Here is a 21,510-nt window from a genome sequence, read left to right as displayed (position 1 = left end):
GGCATAAAGATCATAGCTTTTCGATAAAAATTAATATACATATTTAAAATTTTTATGTATGCACTTGAATCGGATAGCCTTTCCAGTGGCTAAATCGCTTGTAAAAAATACAAATACTCTCAATTTTCTATATCAAATAAGATAGTTCCTGGTAATAGCAAACACCAGCAAGCAACTATTGATCAACTAGAAAGAATAAAACTGTAAAATGCATGTGGTTTTCAAGTGTACCTTGTGCTGTTCCTCCTGCCCCACCACTTCTTTTTAACCTTGTCGAGTGCATCTTCTTCGCTCCCGAGTTTATTCAAGACGACTTTCGTTTCTCGTAACCTCGTCGCGTAGTCCTTCTTCCATGTTTCGAACATCTGCTTTAACCTTCTGAGTTCGCGATCTGGGTTCAGGTTTGCTTCGACCTGACCTGATTTTACTTCCACCAAGAACTTGGCATCGTCGGCGAAAACTTGACTCCTCTGCTCGAATTCCTCTGCCAACCGGCTTATCACACTCAATCCTGCACCCATCGGTCTCGACCCGTTGCTCGGGGGGGGCCTGTGATTACTTCCTGTGTCCCAGCTAAACTCTCTGTCGTCGCTGGTGTTAACCGATGCATCGGAATTTCTCTCGGAATCATCGACCGCTAGGCTCTTCTTTGCAATGGAGAGACTGGATTGTAGAGACCTCATTTGTTTCTGCCACACTTCTTCCATGGACTTCATTTTTTGTTCGTATTCGGACCAGCGGATGTCGTATTGTTGGAGCCGTTGGTGGAGGATGTCATTTTCCTCTTCTTTCTCCCTGAGACCAGCCTCAGCTCTAAGAACTCGTCGCTGTAGTTCAGTGAGAAATGATGACTTGACCAGCACCTCATCTGATTCATTTGCCTGCATCAAATTCTATAATCATTTCGTGTCTCAAATCAAACAGTATGACATCGGTAGAGCAAAGACAAAATCAGAAACACAAATGGAGATCAAAGAGCTGACGGATCGATCTGTACAAATGTTTGGAAAAACATTTTCTTGGCAAGATTGACCGGCCTATATTTTCCGAGCTGTGTAACTGACTAATGAGTCTATATTGAACTAAGAAAAGTTTGTAAAGAAGAACATTTGGCATCATTCATTAAACAAATTATAATGGGAACGCTACTTGGAAAATTTAATAAAGAATTAGATCGAACCATAAGTAAAGTTTATACGAGTTAAATCGTAAGACGGTCGTTGTACCTTAGAGGTCAGTAATCCTACATTTCCAGAGCATCTTCTGACCAACCAACCACGAATAACTGCAGCATAGAGCACATATAATCATGAAATTAAATATACAATTTTCAGCGACATAATTTTGATTCATTAAAAGTTAAAGAAGAAAATGTCCAGCTTAAACCAGTTTTCTCATATATCTTTATAGTTTTGGCAGCCAAAACCAAATTATCGAATTCACTCATGGTGAATATTCAACTTCCTACATATTAAATGTTTTCGACCATCGTTTTTTAAACTTGGGAGTTGTATTAGAAATGCACATTTACGTACTCTTTTTGGACAATTATAATGTATTCCAGTATATTTAACATAAATAAACTGGTGTTGAAATACAGCACCCGAGCCATTTTCAGTTCCGAGCTCAAGCTCAAGAAAACACGGGCATTATGCAAATACTTGCCTGATTGTATCACAACTGATGCATCACAAATTTCCTTGAATGTTTTCGTAGTATTCCTGCCTTTAATCTTCTTTTGTATCGTAATAGCGGCTCTATGTCTCTGCAGTAAGACGGCATATTCTTTTCTGGTTTTCTCACTTCTGATAACTGTAGTAAGAGATATAGAGAAAATCAGGCCTTCACAGTTTCTTACTTTGCAAAAATATGACTTCAAAACAAGGAAAAGAAGGGCGGGGGGAATACATGACTGAAGGGTAGCAATTCCCCTTTGAAGCTCCCTTAAGTGGCGGCGAGCTTGATGTCCTCTGAAGCAGCTTTGAACACGTAAAATGCCATGAAGTGTACGATTTCTAGTATCCTCAAGAGCCCCAATCTGCATCGATTATTATCAATATATCAATTTATCAAGATCAAGAAAAGATGCATGTTGTGAGGGTTTTCGAACTTTTTTTATCAAGAGAGAGAATAAGTTGTATTATACTATCTATAAAAAAACGAGTCCTCGCAAGGTAAAAAAAAAAGGTGTTATAAAACAATAAAGTGCATTGATCATACAGGATGAACCAACCATAATCTTCTATTATACCTGCCCAGTACGGAAAAACAATTTTGTGTAGCCAACTTGAAACATCTCAGGCAAAATGTTGAACTGATGAAGAATTGTGATTGAAACACTAAGCGGATCTTGCGAGGCAACATTCTCCATTAGAAGAAAACCATACCTGAGAAAAGGTGCAAAACAAACCAAAAAACACACAAAACCCAAACGGAAAAATGGAAAAGAATCATATGCTTAATGATTATGTATACACCGTAAAAACTGTAAAAAGGAAAATGAAAATGGTTCTCCTTTCAATGAAGAGAACTTTTTCCTACTCTTCAGTCTTTACCTTCTGGCAAACTTCTGGTGAGACATTCTCGTGGGAAAGCCAGACCGTGATATGCGAACAACTTCAAGGACTCCACAACATCTCAGTTGCTGCAAAACAAGTCCTTGCTCATATAATCCAGGAGACTGAGAGTTGTTGGGCTTTATACAACGTATGAAGTGTGGAGTAGTGCTCTCTAGACGTTGCATTAGCTGGAACAGTTGACCCTATATTATAGAAAGTAACACCCAGAAAGGAATAGAGGACAAAATAATTATTGTCTTAAAAATACTTCGACTCAATGCAATTGACATTACAACCATAAAGGCTACAGTTTCTATTCTGAGGAAGATATCTACTTTTTCACACTCCTCCAACCACATCATACATTCACACACAAGTCAAACTACTTTTCTTACACCAAACATGTAAATATTTGAATCAGTATTTCATCTGAGACTACAACAACTCACTGGAAATAATATCATAGGAACATAACGGGGGAAAAATCTAATCAAACTACTGGTTTAACGATTATCCATGAGTTGCCTCAATTGAAAACAAATGGACCTCATAATTAAACAATCATCATTAGAAAAATCAAAAGAAAATATGCTAGATAATTTTTCTTTCAAGCAACCTAAAAAGTTGACATTTATGAGCTTTTGAATAGTTCGTTTTTAACACAATTTGACTTTTTAATTGTGTTTATAAAGTATGAATAGTTGATTTCATACATATATAATAAACACAAAAAAGAAATCAAAACTATCTGAGACCCTCTATGAAACAGAAAGAGCGAGAAAATCAGTTATTAGCATGTACATATTCTTTCAACTCTTCATACTTGTTACAATTAAGGATGCTCGTATTGAAGCAACAGAAAAATTGAAATCTGGAAAGGACTTCACCTTAAATTTTGTTGCAACACTTAACTTTTGGGAATCTGCTCCACCAGCTTTATGTAAAGGACCAACCACAGGCTTTTCAGATTGGTTAAGCATATTTGACGCAAATATCCGAGGAAGGTGGCATGAGCAAGAGGACAGTAGATGAATTGAATCGAGGTGCAGTAAGTCTCTGTTTTTCTCTAAAAATCCAGTTGTGTCATATGTAACCTAAGTTTGGGACAAAGAACTGTCAAATTGTCTGGGAAGAGAATAAATAAAACCTGAAAGTAGCTCCTACCACCAATACTTGAACAATGAAAAACTATGAGGTGCTTCCTGAAACTCAAAAAAAGAATACTGCAATTGACGCTAATGAATTAGAAAGGTAAATACCTCTCCTGCAAAATGAGAGACAGTAAAAGCCTTTTCTCGCTCTCCCCTGAAACAAGGATTAGATTTCAGATGCTCCTTGAGCTTGTTGGCAAATGTGAAGTCAGTCCCATTTGGAAAAGTGGACTCCTCATCCAACAGAGACAATAATCCCAAAGGTTTCTGCATAAAACTTAAAAAATAAGATTTGAGGTAGCTTAAACATTGATGCTGCAAAGAATAAAAGAGATCTGTAATAGTGTCAAGCATCAAAATTTCTGTTAAATTATTGTTGTCATTCTTGTAATTTCTTACTTCAACTTCATCAAAAAAAAGGAGAGAAATAAATTGAAGAAAGAAAGAATTCAATATACATGAGTAGCATACTAGGAACATAACATACACAAGATATATATGTATGTTCTTCGATTTAATGCCACATAAAAGCCAAACAAGAATTGTTAATTTGGTGGGGGGAAACAGATCTTGAAAACTACTTTTTCATTTCAAAATAATGAGGACATTTTTCCTTTTCACACAACTAACTCAAAATGTTAGGAGACATGGCAAACAGAAGGATCGAGCTAACATCAAAGCAGGATAACTTCTACAGCTCCTTTCAGCAACTACATTTGTACAAAAGTACTTCATTATTTCCCACACCAACTGCATAGAAGGAAAACACCCTGAAGCTGAAACATTACAAATGAACTACTTACCTTTTCAAAAAGATTAAGACAATCTTGGTTGTCATCAAAATCAACTTTTGCCCAGTCAATGCCATCTTGGATATATTCCTAGAAGGGTAAAAAGGGACCAAGAATTATTGTAAAAATCACAGGTCCTGTCTAGACAAAATCACTTAAATTTTCTGACAACACTAAATGACCAGAGCAAAATCAAACAATACATTTTTCTCTTTTATAAGATGTTTAATTCATGAATTAAAAAAAATTCTGTGCAAGAGGGTCTCTTGAGTCTTGAGCATTCTTCATTAGATCCTGATGAAGAAAGTTTAAGCATGCCCTCACTTCAAGTGCATAACTTCAATGATCATCACTGAAGTTTCAATGGTTCAGCACTACACTTAGCATCCAACCTACAATCAGTTGGCAATAGGTGGAAGGTTCAATTATTCATTACTACTTCAAATATCCAACTCCAAAAAAAATTGGAAATAGGTGGGTTCAACTAGAACATACAACCACAAGAAACCCAAGACTTAATGTAGGATAATACAACACTCCCCTCGTGCTTAACTGAACAAGTGTATAAACATTGACAGCTTCTAATGGGGTTAGAACAGAAGAACAAAGCACACCAGAGCTTAGGTACAATGCTAACCATCCAACCTAAAACAAATTGGAAACAAATCTGAAAACACCACAACGGGGAAGCCAAGACTAAACAAATAAGGGATAACAACACTTAACAACTACAATTACTGTGCACTCCAAAGAATTGAAAGGCTATGGCATAAAAGAGGTTCATTACAAGAGAAAAATGAAACAATAGATTGCCAATGTTATACTTTTAACTTCTCTTTTCCTTTTCAGATTTTGAAAACTGTAATACTTGCCACTAATTCATAGCAATTCATGATACTTTGAAGATGTTGTTGCACATTATTTCACCAATGCAAAATGTACTGACTAAAAAAAGTAAGGTACCTCCTGCTCCAACTTGAATAAATGACGATTAAAATGCTGCTGTAATCTCTCATTTGCATAATTAATGCAGAACTGCTCAAAACTATTCCTCTGTAGAAGCAAAACTTGTGGAATCAATAGCAAGTGATAATATTAATTTGGACAGATATGGAACCATAGAGATATAGAATCAATGCATTGTCGAAACATACAGCAAATGATTCAAAGCCATAAATATCTAGAATGCTGATAGATCTCCCACTTCGCCTCTTGCCAACAGCAAGTGATTTGTTAATTTGATCTACCAACCACTCAAACAAACAAGCATAAATTGATTTTGCCAAAGCATCTCTTGTGTTAATTGCCTGAAAAATGAAAGAGTATGTTGATTGTTAATGTCAGCAAGTCTGAAAATGAGTATCAATCAAAACACTTCCAACTATAACATGTTAGGCTCAAGGACCATCAATCAGTCAGACAGTGGTCCATAAAAAACAAAAGAGGTCAGAATCCCACACAATCTTAACTTTGGATACCAAATAAGAAATAGATCCAAGCAGTTTAGAAATTTTGTGAAGCGGAAGAGTCATTTAGTCCCAAAAAACTAATAGATGGGGTCATAACCCCCAAAATATCTAAGTCTCGTCATCAAATTAAAATTATAGAATCAAGCAGTTTAGAAATTTAGTAAAGCTGAAGTGATTTATATGAAACATGAAGGAAAACATACTAACAAGATCCTCTAACTAATCCTTTGTAAAATGGAAGAAAGTAAAATCTTGTTCTTATAAATTCCATACTATTTTACATAAAAATAGGAAGCAATAGAATGAACCCAATGATGCTATATCACTAAATTCAGTCATTTGATTCTGTAATTTGATTCTTCAAAGCATGGCACAGTCATTTCCATAGTCATCACATTAATTCAGAGATTTTTCTCAATGAAGAGGAGAGGTATCAACATAAGGTAACATAGAATGAAAACAATATTGGATCAAAGCAATTCAAGCCTTTCAGTCAGATCAAATAAACTGGCAAGGGTTCAACTTGACATGGAAAAGCCATGAGGGTAAAAGACACATGTCATAGACATGTTATTGAAAGTTGAAACAAGCATGGAGAAACTCTCTACCATAAACTGCACAGAGTGCTAGAACTTTTTATGGCCTACAAGACAATAATGTTTCTAGAGAAGGATTCTTACCTGTGATAGTGTTAACTTTTGGACAATATTATCATTACCAACTTTCATTTTGCGGGTTGATAAAGCCAAATTAAGGTTAGCAGTGTCACAGCCAATCAACTTAGCAACATTGACTAGACCTGAAAAATAATAGCATAGTAATTAGAGATATCAAATGAAGCTCAAGCAAAAGCAACACGAATAAAAAAATGAAGAATAAAGAAGAAGTTTTTTGTAGCAAAACTGAGACATGAAGTCAAAATGCAAGACAGCATATCAGCCGCACTAAACAGGAAGAAGATATAATAGGCAAACACAACAAACCTAATATAATAGGAAATAAATTGCCTCAAAATAATATAATAAAATCTGCCAGTAAAATCACAAAAAAGCAAAAACAGGTCAAACAAACACATAGGCCTCTAATACCATTTTCTTAGCATCTAACCTATAACAAGTTGGCAATTAGTAAAGAGGCAGAACTTATATTTAAGGCCACAGGAAACTCTAACTTTACCCGTGGAGAATTATACCACTTGTCTTTAATTTCGATTTCTCTTAAGTCTCCATTTCATTTTCCCCCTTTCCCAGTAATCTATTATTACGAAGACAAATTCGGAAGGAGAGGGAGAAAAGCTCGTGGTAAAGCTATATGATGAATTTATATCATCCATGAAACTTCTTCACAAGATATAATAACACAATAGTAATTTTTTTTATCATTTATCTACCATGAGTGAGAAATCTAGTGAGAGAGGGAAAGTGGCGCTTGGTTTTGGTTCTTCTGGTAGAGGCGGAGCATCGCCTGGAGAAGGAGCATGGGTAGCTTTTATTGATAATCTTAGTAGGCGAGTGCATAGAAGCGTTTTATGGGAGCGTTTTAGTTATTTCGGCAAGGTGATCAAGGTATTCATTCCGTTCGTTAATAGGAGACCAAAGTACAAGGATCATACATTCGCGTTTGTGCATTTTGCTAGTAAGGAGGATCTGTTCAATGCAAAGGATAGGATGAATAACGTTATGGTAGATGGAAGGAAAATATCGGTGTCGATTGCAAAATTCTAGAAAAGAAGGTTTCTGAGGGGAAGAGAGCGAGATACTAGAGTGGGGTCGGGTGCGGACAGAGAAGTGGAGCCGAGTGGGAAGAGTTCAATAGGCCAAGTTGAGGCGAGAAGAAGGGAGTTACTAGGGAAATATCATGATGGAAGATCTTACAAGGAGTCGGTAGTGGGAAAGGACAATATTGAGGTTCAGCAGAGGTCCAGCTATGAAGTTCCGAGGGGGGTTAAGAAGTCTTTGGATGTGCATATTCCAAATGAAGAAAGAACTTGGTTGAGATCATCTCTAACAGGGATATGCAAGCAAAGTTTCGAAGTTGAACTTGTACAAAGAGGCTTAAGGACTGAGGGCTTTAATGTTAAGGTGGTAAGGTGGGGTTTTGCGAAAAATGCATGTCTGGTTGTTTTTCAGTCTGTGGAAGAGAAAAACGAAGCGGTGGAGAACAAATGGGAGGCGTTGTCTTTTTGGTTTGATTAGTTGGAGCCGATCATGGAGGAGAAGGGTGTTCCTTTATATTTCTGTAAAGTATCCTTGATGGGTGTTCCTCTCAATTGCTGGTCAGTTTCTTTCTTCTCTAGATTGGCAGCGAGATGGGGCAAGTTAGTGAAGATTCAGGATCAAACTGCTCAAAGTGGATTGTAGGGTGGCTCATATGCTGTTAGAGCGGAGAGCCCGTTTGATATTCCGTCCCAGGAAACCATTAATACATATGGGAGATCTTTTAGCATTAAAATTAAAGTGGAAGGATGTGATGAGTTCTTCCCTGAGTTAGATGATGGGGTGGAAGAAGATGGTTATGTGGATGGAAGAGTTGTCCCGGGGGAAGAGACTCAGTTGGAAGGGATCAATGGGATTGATGGAGAAGATCTCAATGAGCAGTTGAACTGTCAGAGGGTGTCAGGCGTTTCTCTTGGGGATGACACGCTGATCGATGGTATTTTGAATTTAAACGTGGAAGTCAATGATATTTTAGGGACTGTCCATTGTGTCGAGGGGACAGTACTAGGTAAGGCTAAAAGTCAGCAGAAAGTGACAGAAGTTCCTTCTGTGGAGTGGAAAAGGGTTTTCAGCGTGGAAGGTGACACCTCGGGGCAAGATAAAGGTGTCAAAGATTGTGGGATTAATTCCCAAATGGGCAGATTTGAGGAGGTTGGGCCTGAGCAGTTTGGGTTTGTTTCTCTGGCCCAGCGTAGTCCTGTGGACAATGATAGCAATTCTCAGGATCAAACAATTTTTGAAACTTACGATGAGAATAGTAGTATCAGGGTGGAGGAGGCAAATGAAGTCAGTAAGGGATTAGAGGTTTTAGATGAGGATGTCAAAGGAAGCAAGTCTAAGAAGGTTAGCAGTAATTCAAAGGTGAAGAGGTGCAGGAGATGGAGATTGGGATATCAGGTATCTAAAGGCTTGTTTATTAGTAAGACTTTTGAAAGTTTGAGGGGCTGTGGTCGTGTGGTTAGGGTGTATAGAAGATCGAAAACAAGACGAGTCTGGTTATGTTCAGAAAATAGTCATAAGCAAATTCAGAACAGGCTGGTTCTTCATAATTTTAAGCAAATTGAATTAGCTTCAGGGGATAGGGGTCAGGACAAGGATATCACTGGTTCAACCCATGTGCAGAATACTACTATGGGCCATACTAGTTGCAGTATTCCTCTTGTCAGGGGGGTGGCAGATTCGGTCATTACTTCAAGAAACAGGAGAAAATACAGAAAGAAGAGAAGAGGTTTAATTTCAGAAGCTTTGGCTAATGCAGAAGTATCTACAGTCTACTCTCGTTCTTTCTCTAATGCTCTCGAGGAAGCATTCAATACTTGGGAAGTCTGTCAGATTTTGGGCATTTCTTTCAAGGAAGGGAAGGAGGCGTTCATGGATAAAATTAGAAAGATGGAGGAAGCTGCAGGGGTAGTTAATGAAACTGACCAGTGAGCCAGATTCTGTGTCTTGAAGGTTTGGGTTTGAAGCGACTATGATGGAGTGCAATATTGTTTCGTGGAATGTTAGGGGATTAGGAAGAAAGGAAAAAAATTAGAGGAGTTTCGGGACTTGTGAATAAGGTCAAACCGGCCATACTGCTTTTACAGGAGACAAAGCTGAGTAAAAGTCAGAAGGGGCTTATTAGGAAACTAGGAGGAAAGCTGCTGAGGGGATTAAGTTTCCAGCCAGCAGATGGGTCAGCTGGTGGACTGATGTGTTTGTGGAATGAAAATGCCTATGAGGTCATTGAGGTGTGTAATCATAGTAGATTTTAGGTGTTATCAGGGAAGTTTAAGGTGTCGAAAGCGGAGTGTGTCATTATTAACGTGTACGGTCCTTCTGTAGAGGAAGAAAAGGAGGAGTTTTTCAGACAGTTGTTGAGTTATGTTCACTCGATAAATCTGCCAGTGTGCATTGGGGGAGATTTTAACGCTTATCTCGAACAAGAGGAGAAGATTGGGGCCTCACAAAACTGGCATTCAATGGGTTTGCTTAGGAGTTTCCTACAACAATCAAATTTAATGGATCTTCCTTTGGTAGGTGGCACTTTCACTTGGGGTAGTAATAGAGAAATCTCAACTTGGGAAAGGCTTGATCGTTTCTTATTGAGTAGCAGTTTTTTAAGTTGCTTCCCCAAGTTGATCCAGAAATTACTCCCTAGATCTCTTTCTGATCACAACCCGATACAATTGATAGAAGATGGGAAAAACTGGGGTCCTAAACCCTTTCGGTTTTTTAACTATATGGTGGAGGATAATGGCTTTGTAGAAATGGTTCAAAATATAATGTCAGATCGGGTAAATGATAGAGGGGGACATGAAATGTTTAGTTTACTGCGTGGAACCAAAAAATGTATCAAGGATTGGCCATTCAGAAGTAAACAGGGGATATCTGAAGCTATTGCAGGGTTGGAGAACAAAATAAATGACTTGGAAATTCAAGCGCAACGTAGTGGGCTGTCTTCTTTGGATTGGGATCAGTTATTGTCATCCAGAAAAGAGCTTTGGAAAATGTTCAGAATTGAAGAAAGTATTTGGTTTCAACTGTCGAGGGCGAAATGGATCAAAGATGGTGATAGAAACACAAGGTTTTTCCATCTATGTGCTATAAACAGAAACAGATTTAACAATATTTCGGCATTGAAAGTGGAGGGGGAGGTGATGACAGATCCTGACTCGATTAAAGTTTTTGTTTCCCAGTTCTTCAAGAATGCTTATAATTCTAAAGATTATCTAGAGGTGGAGAACTTGAATTTAAATTTTGATAAATTGAGTGGAGATCAAAGGAATAGCTTGGAGGTTATGTTTTCAGAGGAGGAAGTAAGGGAGGCTATTTTCTCTTCGGACAGCTCTAAAGCTCCAGGTCCTGACGGTTTTACGATGGGTTTCTACAAGAAATTTTGGCCAACTTTGAAGGGGCAAATTATGAAGTTTATGGAGGATTTTTATTATGGGAGAAAATGGGATCATGGAATAAATCATGCGTTTGTTTCTCTGATCCCTAAGAAAAATAATCCGGAACTTATTGAAGATTATAGACCTATAAGTCTAGTTGGCAGTCTCTATAAAATCATTTCTAAAGTCTTAGCAAGGAGACTAAGTTCAGTGATTCAAGGTATTGTAAGTCCTTCACAATTTGCATTCATTCCGGGGAGACAACTTCTAGATTGTGCTTTTATTGCAAATGAAGGTATAGACTGCTGGAGGAAGCAAGGGTTGAAAGGGGTAGTTTTTAAGGCTGATTTTCAGAGGGCGTATGACTCGGTTGAATGGCCAATTATCTTCAGATTATTGAGAGTCATGGGCTTTGGGGAGAGATGGGCTTCATGGATAAAATGTTGCCTCACCACAGCGTCTATATCGGTGTTAGTGAATGGCTCTCCCACAGAGGAGTTTTCGATGGGCAAAGGGTTGAGACAAGTTTGTAGTTTGTCTCCTCTCTTGTTTAATTTAGTGGGAGAACTGTTGAATCGTATGTTAATGAAAGCAGCGGATGAGGGACTTTTTCAGGGGTTTGCTTTCGGAAGACCGGATTCCCTAAGTTTAACTCATTTACAGTTTGCTGATGACCTGATTTTATTTTGCCGAGATTCATCTACTTACATTCTTAATATTAAGCGAGTCTTGCGGATTTTTAGCATAATGACTGGGCTACATTTGAATTTGTCGAAGAGCAGTTTGTATTGAATTAATGTGGAAGACGAGGTGTTAAATGAAAGGGCTAAGGAGACTGGTTGCGCCGTTGGGGTTCTTCCCACAGTTTATTTAGGTCTACCACTAGGTGCAAAAAGAAATACAGAGGCTCTTTGGGAGCCAGTTGTGAAAAGTTTCATCAAAAAATTATCCGGGTGGAAAGCTTCCACACTATCTATGGCGGGCAGATTGGTGTTGATTAAGTCAGTTCTATCCTCATTGCCTATTTTCTTCCTCTCTATTTTTAGAATTCCGAGTAAGGTTTATAGGAAGTTGAACTCTATTATGGCAAACTTTTTTATGGGGGGAAAGTTCTTCAAAAAGTAGGATTCACTGGGTGAATTGGAAAAGGGTCTGTCAACCCTTAGAGGAGGGAGGGCTGGGAATCTTGGATTTGAATTTTGCTAACAGAGTGCTGCTAGGTAAATGGGTATGGAAGTTCACAAATGAAAAAGACTCACTGTGGAAGAATATGATTTGCAGTAAACATAATGTGAGTATGCTGTCTTTAGACATTAGAAAGGTAGTATCTCCTTCGGATTCTTGGATATGGAAGGGTATTACAAAGAATTACTTGACAGACGACGCAATTGGAAATGGTTTAAGATCCCACTCGAAGATTCAAGTAGGCAATGGAAAGTCGATTGTATTTTGGCATGATGTGTGGCTAAATGAGGATTCTTTAAAGAATCAATTCCCAAGGATTTATGCTCTGTCTAACAACAAGTGGGGAAAAGTTACGGAGTTTGGCAGTGTCTTGAGTAATAGATGGATTTGGAACATTCAAACGAGAAGAAGTTTGTGTGATTGGGAGTTGGATTTCTGGATTCGATTGATGTCATTATTGGAAAATGTTGGCCTGTCTGATTCGGTGGATGATTTTCTGGCGTGGTCGGGGAAGGGAGATGGACTGTTCACTGCTAAAGCTTGTAGGATGACCCTTTCGTCTAATTCAGGGGGTAGTCCCATTTGGAAAAGGTTCGTTTGGGCAGGTTTGGCTCCACCAAGAGTTGAAAATTTTCTCTGGCAGGTTTCTCATCAAAGATTGGCAGTTAAAACAGAGTTAATAAGAAGAGGTGTGAATTTGGAGGAGGTCGCTTGTCCGTTTTGTGCTAAACAGGAGGAAACAATTCAACATTTGTTCATATCGTGTTTGGTTGTTTGGGATCTATGGAGCAGTTTCTGGAGGTTATGGGGAATTTCGTCAGTCTTGCCTAAAGACCCAATCTCTGTGCTGTGTTCTTGGTCGGACATGAGGCCGAAGTCAATTATTTGGAGCTTTATACCGGGGGTAGTTCTATGGTCTGTTTGGAAGGCAAGAACTCGGTGGTTTTTGATGATTGGAAATTGGACATTCCTTCGCTTTTCTTCATATGCAGATTTAGATTGGCTAAATGGTTCTTAGCTAAAACCAGAACGTTATTATTCCGGTTGATTCACTAGTAGGGGATCCTACACTTGCTGATAAGCATTATACTAGTGAACCGAAAAGGAAGAAGGTTCAGGGCTGGCTTCCTCCTCCTCTTCTTTTCTTTAAAGTCAACGTTGATGGGGCAGTTAGAGGGGACGGGATGCTGGGGGGAATTGGGGGTATTTTAAGAGACTCAGAAAGTAAAATTCTTGGGTCTTTCTCGCACGCCGTTGGTCCGGGTCTTCCTCCACTCGTAGAGTTGAAAGCCATTGAGAAAGGAATTGACTTTTTTCTCTCGTCAGAATGGGCGATGAAAGGAAGGTTAATTATAGAAAGTGATTGTAAATCAGTGGTGGATTGGATCTTGCTGCCGACATCATCTCCTCGTTTTGTTAGTTCGTTGGTTCAGAAAATTGTTTCCTTAATTTTGGACAGAGAGATCATTGTTAGACATATTCCGAGGAGTTGTAATTGTGAGGCTGACACCTTAGCTAAGCAGGGGATTGGATGAATATTTTAAATAGCCTTAGAGATTTTTTAGTAGGGTTGTTGGTTTATTGAGATTGTTGGGGCTGTGATAGTTTCGTTGTTGGGTATGGGAGGGCTGGTCGTATAGGGGAATTTGTTTTTTTGTTCTGTTATTTTTAAGGTTTTGTTTGCTTGTCTTATGGATGTATCTTATGTACTTTGGTTATGATCAATAAAATCCTAAGGCACTCTTTTCCTTCTTCCGCTGATTAAGGAGCTTCTCTAAAAGATCCTTTAATCAAGAAGGGGGTTTTTAACGAGGCCTGTAATTCTTATCAAAAAAAAATAACACAATAGTATAACTTAAAAGCATAAGGGCAGTCCATGTAGTAAAAATCTTTTCATAGTAGATTTTTGGAATTTTCTTACTTTCATCCACCACAGCTTCAACATGGTTTTCATTATCAATGATGGTGAATGAGACATTTCCCAGCCACAGCACTGCAGCAAGCATTGCAAAGACACTCTCTTGGTCTTCTTTACTAACATGGACAACACCCAAAGCTTCCTGAAATTAGGCACATAAAACAGTTAATGTTAATTACTTTCTTAGTTTTAAAGTATGAGTCATGACAAAAAATTAAATGGATGGAAGATACAAAATTCAAGAGAGATAAGCAAGCACCTGAACAATGCGAAATTGTTCAGAATCATCAACCCCAGAAATAGAGTAGCAATTACTCTGCTTCAAATAATTATATTCACCCACATCCTTCAAATTTAGCTTCTCTGTAGACATAAATTAAATGAAAAAAAGGCAAGAAAAATAATTTAATAAGGCAAAATGATATAACAAGGAGATTATTTCAGAAAGCATAAAAGGTAAGACAACTATGCTAATTATCTCGTGGATACTTTTCTATTATCACAATTAGGAGAGTCAAAACCATGAACATGTATTTCCAGGCCTTCATAGTGGAAAATTCTAATTTCATACTGAAGATCAAAAAGCATACTCTAACACAAGCTCAAAGATGAATGGACCATAGCCAAGGAAAAACTTTTATCCAAATAGATGTTGTGAATAGGAAGTATATTCGACCAAGGAAAGATAAAGATAGAAGCAATTTTACCTCTGAGAGCACGAGGAGCACCAGCACAGAGCTGATAAAATATATGGTAAGACCTTTCTCCCTCTGCGCATTGGACAACTCTAGACTGTTCGCATAATACATTATATTAGCCACTTATACCAAGAAAAATAATATAGATAAAATGACATGTAAAAACATGGAGGCCTAAGAAAAATTACCTTCTCCAGTAAAACTGCCCATTTGAAGGAGAAAACAAATTCAAACTTGATGTTAGTTACATATTTCATGAAGGTAAAAAAATATGCTTTAATAAATGAATTTCATCTCAGGGCCTCAGTAGTAAAAATGAGCTTACAAGTTTGAATCTTCGCCCCAGTTATTTTTCCAGTTTCACTAAAGTGGATTTCAATCAACTTTCCCTGAGAAGTATAGACCCAAATTATTTGTAATTGAAGGCCATCTCATCAAATTTCACTAAGAGCTAACACACTATTATGCACATTTGTAAAATCAATGAAAAAGCTTGAGAGGCACAAAAGAACATAGAACTTACAAATCTGCTTGAGTTGTCATTTCTTAATGTTTTTGCATTACCAAATGCTTCCAAGATAGGATTGGTCTTCAATATCTCATACTCTATTCCACTCCCACCCCCCAGTGCAGCTAAATATTGCATTGCTATCTTCGCTGTCTCAGTTTTTCCTGCTCCACTCTCACCACTTCACAAGCAAATAGCAAAAGAAACATTACGTGCATAGACACATTAAATGTTAAAAAAACTGTATAGGTGTGTTCCGCATCATGTTTTAATCAAACTGAATAAAGTAGCATAGGAACCAAAAAGTAAATGCAGGTATTTAAATCAGAGAACAAAATATTACACATCTTCAGAAAGAAAATAAAAATGAAGTCCATAGAGAGATAAAGAGAATTTATTTAAAGCATGAAAATAACGTGAATCTCCATGAAAACTTGCGACAATACAAAAGATACTTTACCAATTTAGGAACAACCTTAGACATCTTAAACATAGAGTAAGTCAATACACAGAGCTTAAATAGGCGGTGAAGTTATATGCAACTCTTAAACAACCATACTCCCCTTTTACATCTTAATGTTGCCCATCCTGACTCAAAAAAAGTATCCAAGTGTAAAAAGTTGACATGCATGTCCACAGTCACATCATCCAACAAAACATGAACTTCTTAGTATTTGGCTATCCACATCGCAACAGGAAGCAGAACTACATGACAAAGCATCTTTATATCCAAAAGAAAAACAATTGTTTTTGTAGGCAACCTATGATATTTTGAATTCATTAAAGAATCATCAAATTGGGTTGCCAACCAGTTTTTCATTCGCAATATAAACAAATAATTAGACATTGGTACAGGATGCATCTAAAATAAAATTGGTTGGATTCATATAAAAATATAGTCAAAGAAGGAAAAAGGAAATAAAAAAACTAACCTTATGATGATAGATTGATTTACTTCATCTGAAAAAAGAAGCATGAACCATATTAAAACCATAAAATCATGATACGAACAAAGTTAAAATAAATAAAACCAGTCTAACAACTTTAAGAAATTGAAAGTACCTCGTGTCATTTCCCGGATGGCTGTGTCTGCAATTGCGTATACATGGGGGCTCTCAATGGATTTATTCTTGTATGCATGAATGTAATCGTTTCCATATAAAGGAACTTCTGCAAAAGGATTGACGGCAACTAAAACTGGTCCAGCTTTTGTCTAAATTGAATATGGATTATAAACAATAACAGCATTAGAAAAATACTTAACTTTGGGATAGGCTCAAAACTGAAAGAAGACAAATACAAGCTCTTACATATATCATATCTTGGTTGTATCTATATTGGAGATTGTACAAGACTGATGGCTCATTCAAATAACTAAGTTGCATGAAATCATCCACGCCATCAAGGATATCAGGATTTGCAGGTATCAGACTATCAGAATTCACCTTTAAAACCTATAATTGAGATGCAATTAAATGAATCAAGTATCTACTTAATGGAAGAACATATACTTCGTTCTTTCTCACAATCACTTACTTTCCCTTCAGGAAATGAAATAACAGACTCGGTCCCTGAACTTGATATTATTGTCCCCAGCTCCCAATTCCCATTTGGAAGTTGAAACCAAGACTGAACCTTCTGGAATGGAAAAATTAATCGATTCAGTAGCTGAGCAAGAGATTTACCATAAACATAGCAAAGGGTATTTCATGTCAACACCAGAAGTGGTAACATAACATCAAACCAGAAGCCAGAAGTTACCTTTTTTGTAGCATATGAAGTTATGTCACTCCACCTGCGTTCAATGTTAGATCTTGATACTGAAGGCAATGGTGCTGCTGCAGAGTCCAAGTCCTCATCACCCACAGGAGGCCTTTCCTCAACCAGCATACCATTCCCACTATATGGTGATTCCTCGTTCGCCTGATCAGCATCAGGAACACCATTTTCAACTCTTTCAAAAACCTTGCCCCCTGAACCGCCATTTACAGAGGCACTCAAGCTGGTCACAGCACTGTTTCCCGAATTTACAGCAGCATATTCCATAGGATGAGAAGTAGGAAAACCCATGAACCTATAATCAACAGGGAAAAGGTTTAAAATACCGGCAGGAAGGAGGAACCCAGTTTTCTGATACATTTTTACACCTGTGTTTCACAACCCTGAGAATTGAGGTTTGAGCTTTAACATGATGTGCCAAAAAAAGTTGAGATTAAAAACGGTAAACCTTTTTTCAGTATGACTCGACTTTAAAACTTATCCAGGCAATGCAAATGGGAACCATTGTCTAAGATTACAGATCCTACTGCTCTCAAATCCTATGTCAGCATGAACAAGTTCAGAGCACAAAGATGGTCAAAGCCTCGACTAAAACTTATAGGTGGAAAAACATCACAACACCATTCAAGCTTTTCAAGTTTCAGCAAATTTAAAACAATTCGAGATTAACTTAAAATTCATTCAAATCTTAAAAGAAATTTCCAAGCCTCGATTAAATTCCAATATACTTTTTACAAAGGGACCTCTCCATTGGCTGCTTAGAAATACAAATAATCTAAATGATAACAAAAATCAAGCATTTCAAAAGAGTTGTTAGAATTAGATACTTTTCTTTCCATATTTCTACATTTCATCAGCACACCAAAAACCATCAAGCCTAGGAACCACAAAATCTTCCAAATCTGTACCGATCCAAGCAAGAAAAAATATAGCATTAAAAGTAGCAGAAATATATCTAAACTTCCTATACTTACCTGAAAAAATATAAATATATTTTTAAGATAACTACTTCAAATCCGAGTAATTGAAAGCTCCGATCGATCTTAGAACCGTAGAACCAATCAAGAGTCCAAATAATTTTAGACTAGAGAAGAAGGAGCAGATGAAAATTGCCGGCAAAAGACCGTTTTCTCTTTTGAAGTGTCAAGTCTTCTAAAGCAGCTAAGCTGTATTTACTTCCTTCAAACGAGTAGCATGACGGTGTATGTGTGTGTTTGGCTTAGGAAAATAAATTAACACATAAATCAACTGGAAAATTCAGAGGCGTGCGTTAGGAGGAGGATGCAGCTTTTTTGCTTGCCTCTTTTTTTTCTTTTCTTTCTCTCTCTCTCTGTCTATATCTCTGTGCTTAACACACACAAAAATAAAAATAAACTCATTTCTTAAAAATTAAAATAATGGTGTTTTTAATTTAATTTACTCTTTTTTTATTTTAAATTTTAATTAACCGATATTATATGCCGACCGTATTTAACAGAAGATTTTAACGCTTTGCGAAATTTAAGGTAGAAAGTCAATTTTGCCACTTAATTTTATTTTATTTTTTAACATCACTTAATTTTAAAAATACTGGCTACAGGAGCTTTCAATTTCTCTTTGGACGGAGTCTTTGTAATCTCTGCAAGCTATTTTTATTCTAATTTAGCTTTGAATATTATCAAGCCTAAAAATTAATAATTATGAAATAATTTCGACGAACTTGACTCAATTTAATTCAATCGAATACTTATAATATTGTCTTCAATTATTTAAGGTGAGATAAATTTAAAGATTATATTTATTATTTCCAAGGGTAAATTACAAGTTTAGTGTCTAAAGTATCACTTTTATTTCATTTTAGTATCTAAACTTTTTTTTTCAAAATCATGTCTAACGTTTATTTTCTATTTCATTTTAGTACCACACCGCTAAAAACTTAACAGAACTCGCATTTTTATGAGTAAATTACATCATCCATTACTCAACTATCTTCTCACTTTTATTTTGATCATTAAAGTTTAACTTGTTTTAATTTAATCACTTAACTTTTAAATTACTCATATTTTAATAACTTTAACTTATTTTATTAATATATGATTAAAATAAAATAAAAAGGAAGGGATGAGTTGAAGATGCCGATAAGAGTGAGGTCGTGAGGATAGGGTAAGCAGTTTGTGATTTTTGGGTTTGGGTATAATTTTAAATTTATTGTTTTACATTAATTATTATTAATATAATAATAATAATAATATTGTCATGATAAATACTAACAAAATAAATTATAGTGATTAGAAATTTCTAAACTTTAGTGACCAAAATAAGAGTGACAAGATAGTTGAGTGATGAATGATGTAATTTACCAATAAAAAGGCCACGTACAACAGTTCCCCTAAGTTTTTAACAACGGATACTAAGATGAAACAAAAGGTAAACATTAGATATGATCTTGGGAAAAAAAATAAAAGTTTAGGTACTAAAACAAAATAAAAGTGATAGTATAGATATTAAACATGTAGTTTATGCCATTTTCAAATGTATGGATGACCTTTTACATTACCCATATATACAACTCATATGTATACATGAATGCTTTAAATACTAATATCATTATATATAAGTTTATATTTACTAAAGTTTTAAAAATATATATATATATATTTACCTTTTAAGCTAATATGGGGGTATATATGTATTAGCCTTCACCTTAGAGAATGAAATTGTTTTGCTTAAAATGAAATCCAGCATAATAAATTTATTTTAAACTGATTGATTTTATTTATAAATTAAATGGAATAAACATATACTATATAATTTTATTAAGCTTTTAAATTACCATACACTTAAATGATAACACATGATGTACATTACGCATGGTGTTACTTAACCTATTTTACAAACAATTAAATATGGAAACATTTGTGTATATATAGAATCTTACCTATTTTTATGAATCTTCCAATTAAATTGGGCCATTTGCAATAAATTTTCAAAATCAGGACTAGATTATAACAAGTTAAAGGTTGATGCTATATTTGTTATTATATCGATTTTATTAATTATCTCGTCGTTTTGTTATTTTTTTTTTACCAAAATGATAATTTTGTAAATTTCAACAACTGGAATGGTCACTTTATTATTTTTCATACTTGAAGTATATAATAAAAATATGATGAGTCTACCACACTCGGCGAACACCGCTGAGCACCGTTAACCATGAGCATCGTAGTTTAATATATAAAAATTTAAAATTATAAAGGACTCAACATATAATTATAAACTAGTTAAAAATTTAAAAGAAAATCATTTAAAATAAAATATTAATTACATTGTTTTCTATAACCTTTCTTATTTTTTGGTTGCCCTCAATTTCCAAGGCTTTGCCATGACTAATCTAAACCGACCCGGGTCGCACACATGGTTTTGGTGGGTGAGTCTCCCGGGGGATTTTCTGCATACATAATGACTCGAACCTGAGATATTGCTTAAGCGATATAAAGTTGCTTACCACTTGAACAACCCCTCATCGATATCTTTTTCTAATGTTAAAAATATTATAGAAAATTAATGTAATTAATATGTTATTTTAAATAATTTAAAATTAAAATTTTAACTAATTTACAATTATACGTTGAGTTTTTTTAGAATTTTAAAATTTTATAAATTAAATTAATGGTATTTAATGATGTTGTCATTAGTGGTGCTGAGCGATACTCGTCGAACATTATAGAATTTTCTCTAAAAAATATTTTATAATTGAGGGATTATATGTGCATTTGATCATTTTATTTAATAATAAAAAAACCCCTATTAACTCCTCCATAAATGACATTTTTACGATACAAAAACATGGCAATTGGCATCTTTTCAAAATTTGGAAGGAGATTAATGATTAAATAATTAAGTGGAAGGGCAGTTTAGTCAAATAATTATGCATGTGACAATTTGGTTGGTAGTTGAAACCGAAAAATCCGCGAAGTAACGGTGGAGGGAGTCAAAAGGAAATGGCGGTGCCACAACTAGGACCGTCAGATTTATAATCAACGGTTAAAGGTGGTGTGACCGTGGGGCGTTAGTGCAGGCGATTACGACACGACAAGGTCCCTTGACCTTGTCCAGAAAGCCGGCAATTATTCCCTACGTAAGACGTAATGCACTGATAGCTTTACGGCTGTCTAAAAGGCGAAGGCTGGAATCAGGTACGTGGACCATGTGATGGCTCACCCTTGATAAGCCAATAGCATCCCTTGAATTTCCCCTTGTATTTTACCGCTATTGGTACACGTGGAACCTAAGAAGATGAGGAAAATAGGGATAGCAATGGTGCATATTGGGTCAGCTTTTTATCAATATGACCGACCTAAAAATATATATATTTCGTTTGAATA

The 21,510-nt window shown here is 36.1% G+C and overlaps 1 protein-coding gene across 1 annotated transcript; it reads right to left on the bottom strand.

Moving 5' to 3' along the window:
• Nucleotides 1-18,439, bottom strand: LOC120171484 (myosin-1-like). Its single transcript, XM_039179193.1, has 24 exons — nt 18,121-18,439; nt 17,129-17,441; nt 16,904-17,005; nt 16,678-16,821; nt 16,430-16,580; nt 16,300-16,327; nt 15,383-15,548; nt 15,185-15,248; nt 15,048-15,061; nt 14,869-14,953; nt 14,421-14,524; nt 14,165-14,303; nt 6,650-6,768; nt 5,655-5,807; nt 5,464-5,553; nt 4,513-4,590; nt 3,818-3,976; nt 3,446-3,652; nt 2,556-2,761; nt 2,252-2,387; nt 1,909-2,038; nt 1,666-1,812; nt 1,227-1,285; nt 1-881 (listed from the first exon to the last, which is right to left on the bottom strand). The coding sequence occupies exons 2-24, from the start codon at nt 17,435-17,437 to the stop codon at nt 222-224; spliced, it is 3,450 nt and encodes a 1,149-aa protein (XP_039035124.1). The 5' UTR covers nt 17,438-17,441; nt 18,121-18,439; the 3' UTR covers nt 1-221.
• Between the last annotated feature and the right edge of the window lie 3,071 nt (nt 18,440-21,510).

Source organism: Hibiscus syriacus, unplaced genomic scaffold, assembly GCF_006381635.1.
Source record: "Hibiscus syriacus cultivar Baekdansim isolate YM2019G1 unplaced genomic scaffold, ASM638163v2 tig00111834_pilon, whole genome shotgun sequence".
Lineage (NCBI taxonomy): Eukaryota > Viridiplantae > Streptophyta > Magnoliopsida > Malvales > Malvaceae > Hibiscus > Hibiscus syriacus.
The sequence above is the reverse complement of the archived record's forward strand: the minus strand, read 5'-3'. Positions and strand labels throughout refer to the sequence as shown.

Bases quoted from the DNA above. Each gene is read 5' to 3' on its own strand.
- LOC120171484 (XM_039179193.1), bottom strand. From the start codon at position 17,437: ATGGGTTTTCCTACTTCTCATCCTATGGAATATGCTGCTGTAAATTCG. The intron at 14,304-14,420 runs GTGCTTGCTTAT...GCCTAATTTCAG, and splicing joins AACAATTTCGCATTGTTCAG to GAAGCTTTGGGTGTTGTCCA. The intron at 6,769-14,164 runs GTAAGAAAATTC...ATTATTTTTCAG, and splicing joins TGAAGCTGTGGTGGATGAAA to GTCTAGTCAATGTTGCTAAG.